At 35.6% G+C, this 7,809-nt stretch overlaps 1 protein-coding gene across 1 annotated transcript; it reads right to left on the reverse strand.

Moving 5' to 3' along the window:
• Positions 1-223: 223 nt before the first annotated feature.
• On the reverse strand, positions 224-7,229 carry LOC137404583 (cell death protein 3-like). The gene is made up of 4 exons (XM_068090807.1): positions 7,049-7,229; positions 6,159-6,323; positions 4,593-4,705; positions 224-1,004 (listed from the first exon to the last, which is right to left on the reverse strand). The coding sequence occupies exons 1-4, from the start codon at positions 7,209-7,211 to the stop codon at positions 852-854; spliced, it is 594 nt and encodes a 197-aa protein (XP_067946908.1). The 5' UTR covers positions 7,212-7,229; the 3' UTR covers positions 224-851.
• Between the last annotated feature and the right edge of the window lie 580 nt (positions 7,230-7,809).

Genomic DNA, 7,809 nt, shown 5'->3' on the forward strand with positions numbered 1-7,809 from the left:
CAAGCTTTAGTGACATTGCGAAACACAGATGGCTATGCGTATTTTAGCCCAGATAACAACTCATATCGCCCTATGAGCCCAATGCATCTCCCGTAGCCTAATTATTTAGGTAGTAGCCGAGTGACCCGGAGGTTCTGAGATCTAATCTTCTGCCATACGGATTTACCATTGCTAGATACTAATCACTATAGACCGAATCACAGATGATAAAATTTCAGATTTATTAGAAAAAGTATTGCAACTAGCAGGAGTCGAACTCGTGCATTCGTGTGCATAGAATCAAACCAACCACACTACAAATAAGGTTAGGAATAAAAATAAAGCAGGGATTTAAAATTGAGGCTTGGAGTAATTGTATATATAATTGGATATCTGATCTCTCACGGTGCATGGAACTGCGAGTGTACTAGATAGCACGCATATGTTAAATAACTTTAACTGGACATTCGAATGACAAAAAGACAAAAATACAAACTTGTGAATTAATATTATTAGATAGGTAATAAGGGTGTCACAATAAATGTCACAAACATTTGACATGTATATGTGCATATTGACATGTATATGTGTATATTCAGGGCAACAATTTTAGTAGACAATTTACATAATAATAAATCAGGGCAACAATTTCGGTACACTGCATATTTGGAGTTGTTTTACAGTATGAAAGACAACTCTCAATAAACCTTATGCTGCTCGTGAATCTGTTTTTGTAGGCGGGTAATGCAGCTAGTTTAATTCATAGGGAAGTTTACATTATAGGAGCATCTACTGTATGTTGATAGTTGTCTGCTATGTACAATAGTTCCTGTGCAGAAGCTTGTGATAAGATAGCCAATCAGAAAAGTGTTTTATTTTCTTCCAGGTGGTGGAGGAATGTAGCCAGGAAATAGGTAGAGCTTTTTACCATCAGTTGGTAAACATATCAGGATGGGCTGCTGTCTGCTCACTGCTGGATATCTTTTATTAAGCTCTATGCTTTTTGCTCTGACCTTCTTTGTTATCTACAAGGTGAAGGATACTTCAGTGTACCGGGTAGAAGCCCTGCTTCAGTTGTAGGAGTATTATGGTAGACAGGAGAACATGTTTGTAAAAGGGCATAAGTACCTGGTGACTAGACATGCAGTTGGTGAAAGTGATAGAGAGTTCTTATGACAAGTTGAGAGTTTGATTAGATATGATGAGGTAGCTAATAATGCTGATAGAGTAAGGTTTGCTCGTTGGGCGCGGCTTCTGGTTCAAGGTCATAGACCGCGGCTAAAGCCAAGTTTTAGCTCTAATAGTAGCAGTCAACAGGTTGAGAGATAGAGAAGTGAGAAGAGATCAGATGAAGAATGTTGATTTGACATGAGATATGTTGAATGAGGTATTGAGGACTAGAGAGATTGTGAATAATTAGGACAGGTTGTTGAGAGTGGAGAGTAGAGGTGGTGACTTGAGAAGTGAGATTAAGAAGGGGATAACGAGGGATACAAAGTAAAACAGTCGGGCATAGTACCCTAGAGGTAGTGATAGACTCAATGATTCGAGAGGCATATAATCTTTTAGCGGTAGTCCTGGATGTAGTGGCAGCCAGACGAGCACTAACACTGAGCCTTCCGGCTGGAAGGTCTATGAAGTAGTGACAAGTATTATGAGCCAAGCAATTGCGTAACAGCCAGCTCAGTTAACTGCATTAAGTTGACAAGGCCAGGGCTGTCCCAGTTGTTATGGACAAAGGAGTCAGCGCAGCTACCTCGGCGATACTCAGCTCAGCTGAACTGACCACATTTAGATTTATATAGGTTTAGATACAAGAAACAAAGGAGTCAGCGCAGCTACCTCAGGGATACTCAGCTCAGCTGAACTGACCACATTTAGATTTATATAGGTTTAGATACAAGAGCCGAAATCCTGTACAGGTTTCGGTACAAGTTACATCACAAATGAAAATGGCAGAAAGTGATAAGCCAGAGGTGATCGTGACAACAATCCTATTAAATGAGCCTGTCAAGATCAGCAAGAGTTGGCACACACTCTCCGCATGCTTGTCACTTGCTTATGACTTCTTATATATATATATATATATATTTACGGTGAAATATATATATATATATATATATATACTAGCTGTACCACCCGGCGTTGCCCGAGTTTTAAAAAAGTCTTTGAACAGAAAATTGATTTGTGTTTAACATATAACAACATTTGCCGTTCTAACTTTCAAACTACATTTCACGAAAAAAGTGTTTTGTGTAATTAAAATATATTAAGAGAGAAAATAAAAACAACCGTAAAGGTTTTCAAACTTTGTCAAAAAACTTTTAAACTTCATATCATGAGGAAAAGTTTTGTGCAGGTAAATAAATTAAAAAAATAAAAAGAATACAAAAAGGTTTAGATGTAATTGTGAAATAACTAGCCAGAACTAAATTAAGTCGGTTTGCTACGATTACAATGAAAGAGGATTCAGTAATGATACAAATAATACGAACTGAGAAAACAAAATAAACATCCTGAATATGTTGAATTAATAATAACAATTCTTGCATAGAAGTGTGTGTATAAATAAGGTTACTGTTCCACCAGAAGCTATCCATCAAAACTTTCAATAAGATGATACTGGTACCTCTCGATACCGGTACAAATGTAACAATGAAATATCGTACTGTCTTTGTCTGACTAAACAAAAAGATAATGTTGAGGCTTTCCCTCGGAGACGATATAATTGTCCGTGTGAGAAGAACTGGCGTTGACTGCAGATATAGTAATCGAACCTTACGAAAAATATTTCTTAACAGTGGCATCGTAACGCATGGCAGCATTGGTAACTCAATCAGCGTGGGCTATAGCTATAGCTGGACGCACCTACACACCAACACTTGCAAATATATATATATATATATAGATTCAGGTGAGTAAAACACTCGGTGTGTTTATTACTAGCTTGACCATCTTGAGGAGAGATAGAGATCTGGCAGTTGTATTTACTTGGAAACTAAGGCTGGGAATAATTGTGCGTATAACTAGATATATATATATATATACATGTATATATATATATACAGTCAAACATGGATAACTCGTCCACGGATAGCTCGAACACATGGTTAATTCGAACATTTCCTTTGGTCCGTTCCCACATAATGATAAATTGCTATAGATAACTCGAACTCAACACTGTTAATTCGAACTGTTTTTTTGCCCAACGGCTACCGAAACGGTTGTTATCGCTTTAGAAAATCACTTTATTCAAAGCCATAGAGGTAAACTTCATCTTTTCGTAATTCATAAGCGTCGTTATTACCACCATCGGCAAAATATTTTTGTCAACGACTTTTCTAAAAGTTTGGTGAAAATTGATTTATACTGCGATACGATGAATGGCACGGGCTAGCCGGGTCACGCGCGCAAGGATTTTCGCCACGCACATACAAAAATCGCATGTTGTTTTGTATGTGCGTGGCGAAAATCCTTGAGTGCGTGACCTGGCTAGCCCGTGATGAATAGTTTTCCGACGTTGATTCCGTGTTGAATCAACGTCGGAATGTTTAAAATGTCTTAAAATTGGTGTAATTAAACGTATACGTTGTCTGAGCTACAAAAAACTATTCATCGTTTGACCTAAACACAGAATACGTGTGTACATTCAATAAGTATCTATTAAAAAAGCGTGAGTGATATAGAATGTACCGTAAAACCTCGTAAAACTTCTAATTGAACTGCCTCGGAGTGTTGCTCTTAACGAATCCCAGGTAAAGTAAGGTAATCTGCATTAACTTCAAGAAAAAACGGCAAAATTGATCGTGGGTAAAACCTCAAAAGGAAAAAATGTCTTTTCTTTTGAGCATTTCAACAACGATCAAGTTTTGCCAATGTCAATCTGAAAAACGTCCTGGCAATAACATCACCTCAAACAACAAACCAATCTCAAGTGATAGAAAAATCTCTATACTTTTTCATGAAAACGTTTTAAACTTTACATTAGAAGCATTTAATTTGAAACAAGCCATTTGTGCTTTTGATTTATATTATAGTTTGTATATGTACATGTATCTACTAATAAATAAGTAAATATATGGACTTGTGACAGTGCTCTGATAACTTGATCGCTCTGATAATTCGAACAATTTTGCTCGGTCCCTTGAAGTTCGAGTTATCCATGTTTGACTGTATATATATATACATGTATATATATATATACATGTATATATATATATATGTATATATATATATACATGTATATATATATGATTTCTCACGGGACTGGAAGCGTGCTAGCGTTTATAATATAACCAATCACTTTTAATTGGACATACGAGTGTTGACCATACAAAATACAAACACATGATTTTATATTATTAGATGGGTAATAAGGGTGTCACAATAAATGGAAGTCTGAACTAGAATTAATCATTTCCTGAAGTACAAAAAAAGCAGAGTTTTCTTATGGTTTGTCAAGTGATAAAACCTACTTTACAAATCTGCGGTGTCTAAGAAGCTGAGAGAAACACCTCAAAGTATAACAGTATTCACTAAGATACTGTTTAGTCAGAAGTGAAAAATGAATAAAGAGAGTTATTGACACTATTATAGCTATTATTAGGTAGTACCTGCTCCTCAAACAGCCTCTTTACATCTCGATGACAGCTGTGTTTGTAGAAAGCTTCCACAATGGCTTTTATAAAGAAGGAACCATAAGCCTCATCGAATGAGGTGACAAAACCTGTAAATACCAACACAGCGGTAGCCCCATTTCACCATAATTTCACTAGCAACTACTTACCAAACTAGAAATACTATTGCACACTACAAACATGACTTACTCTCTATTGAATTCGAGAAAACCACACATGACACTACATGTATACGTATACATATATATATATATAAGTTGCCTCGTATATATATATACATGTATATATATATATATATACACGAGTATACATATATATATATATATATACGAGTATACATATATATATAGGTACAAGTTACATCACATATAAGTGATGTAACTTGATCAGTGATCAGTTATCGTGTATATATATATATACACGAGTTGCCTCGTATATATATATATATATATATAAGTTGCCAGTATATAAGTTTTATAAGTATAACTAAGTTGCGAGGCAACTTAGTGGTTTCGTGTCAGGAAGTCAACTCTCATGGGTAATGGGATTTTTGTCGCTTGCCTAAGCTCTGAGCTGCACTGATAAGGCTTCAATAGCCGAAACAGTACTGTCTGTGGCATGAGTATATGCTCCCTCACTTCGGTTTGGTTGAGCGCTGTCTGAGAGGTGCGGCACTATTAGCCTTTGTGCAAAGCTCATCACTTTTTTTATTTGAGCATTCTGGTGTCAGCGCATCGACTTTCTTAAAGTCTGCGAGGCAACCTAGTTGTTTCGTGGCAGGAAGTCAACTCTCATGGGTAATGGGATTTGTGTCCCTTGCCTAAGCTCTGAGCTGGACTGATGAGGCTTCAATAGCCGAAACAGTACTGTCTGTAGCATGAGTGTATATATATATATATATATATATATATATATATATATATATATATATATATATATATATATATATATATATATATATATATATATATATATATATATATATATATATAACACATGACACTACATGTATCTATAAAAGGTTTTGTGAATAAACTCATCTCATTATTGTTTAACAACTCTGAGCCGTGGAAAATGAGAAGATGCAGAGATTGTACAGAAATATCTGTTACCAGGGAAAATGGAGAGAGTTATGATTAATGATGATCTTCATTAGCAAACATTAAAAAGTACAAAAACTATAATTTTAGTGATCAATTTAATGCTAAGCATACCTTTAAAATGGCATAAGAATATATAAACTACAGTGATTACAAGCTGAAACTCACTATGCGTATGTACACAGGGGTTGACAGAGAGTCTATAGCCTAAATACATACAGCAATACTTGACATGTCTAGTGTCTAGTTCAACTACGAAACTGTTTAACTGAAGGTCCACAGGCTAGCAGGTTTAATTATTGTGAGGAGAAACAGAGACAACAATGGAAGAGAATTTAAACAGATGCAGTACATATCACATTCTCTGTGTTACAATCCAATGTATAGGTAAGACGATCTCCTACCAAAGACCCATCATTATACGCATAAGTAGATGATTTACCAAGAAAACTCGCATTCATGATGAAAAAGTCATCCCCTGCTAAGGAATCAGCTGAGTTAGTACTAGTAGACTGAGAGCTAGATGTGGAAAGGAGGGCAACAGTTGAAGTTGGGTCTGGAGATCTAGAGGAATGAGGGATATTCCCAGATGGTAGATCCAGGCGGTCTGTAATAGATATTCATATGTTACCAGCAGCTGTATAATTATATTGTGAAGGAGATAAGAGTAAAGTAATTTAATTGTCTTAAGTAGCGATCAAAACTTTAGAATTGATACTAGAGATCCTCAGGGTGTTGTGTGAGGTTGGTTCATTTCTGTAGAGTTATCTACTCTCACTATACATACATAGAGTTACCATGAAGTTTATCAACAGCTATAGACACATTCAATCAGTGAAAGCAGATCAATTGATTAAAACTTCTCCCATAACATGGCCATTTTTATCATAAGATTTTACCTGAAAAGCAAGTCAGCATTTTCATAGCAAGATGATGAGATTTTCTACTCCCTACTGATCTAAATTCAGTAGTTAAATTACCCACAAATCTCATGCTCCCACAGCTATAAAACACATAATATCTCTATGCCTACTATATAGCAGGGATTAATAGCAGGTATAGCTATATAGAAGGTATAGGTATTATAGCAGGTATTATATGGCAGGTATTACTGACATGTGTTAAACCTTTCAGTATATTCACTTAATACAAAGATATAATTTATATGATTAATTTACTACTACTGCAAGACATTGATGTAAAAGGAAACCATAACCAAACGTCAGTAAAATCTGATGGTTGTTGCTAAAGTCAGCAGGTAAAATTTCTCAACTGGCAGTAATTGTCTTTGACTGTATAAATTAAAGTGTCAATAGAGAATTGTCAACCTACGTCCAGAACAAGCTTGAAAAATAAGTAGCTTGGGTTTTCCTGCCATGTGAGGAAAACACCGAGGAGACAGCAGATCGTATACTGAAGTACGAGGAATTGCTTGCCAGTCTACACCACTGAGGTATGTCTCATTCCCATGTGTTATGACTACGAGTACAAACATGCCATAGTCTTTATGATCTTCAACCTCTGTCTCCTCACGTATAACTCTCAGCATCTCCTGTATATATTATATGAAGTTGACCTTCACTCTGTATCATCTACTAAGTTGTTCATTTTAAGGCTTCTTATGAAGATAAAACAAGTGGTCTTAGATTTACTAGCTACTAAAAGCTATGAAACCAGACAGACTTGATAACAAAAGCTTAATCATTCAATCTATTATAACTGCACTGTTAAAACTTCTGTTCCCTTGAAAACCAACATTATACATACTAGAAATTCCCCTGTCATACAGCCCATGACCAGAGTGATAATGGAAAAAGAAAGGGTACTGATGGTTGAGAAATGCAATATTAGCAGTCAAATGGCACTGCAGTGCAATAGGATAACTGCAATGGTAGCTGTAATGTACTGGGTGTGGGTGTTATTATATACAAAAAACAGCAATAATGAAAGGAAAAGATTATGTTTATATCTCTCCCCCAGCAATAGGAGAAATGCAATATTGGCCAATATTAGAAGTAAAATGCACTGATATTGTTAGAATAACCAATATTATTAATATAGTAATACAGTAATAATAAAAAACCAATGCACAA

This window comes from Watersipora subatra, chromosome 9 (assembly GCF_963576615.1).
Source record: "Watersipora subatra chromosome 9, tzWatSuba1.1, whole genome shotgun sequence".
NCBI lineage: Eukaryota > Metazoa > Bryozoa > Gymnolaemata > Cheilostomatida > Watersiporidae > Watersipora > Watersipora subatra.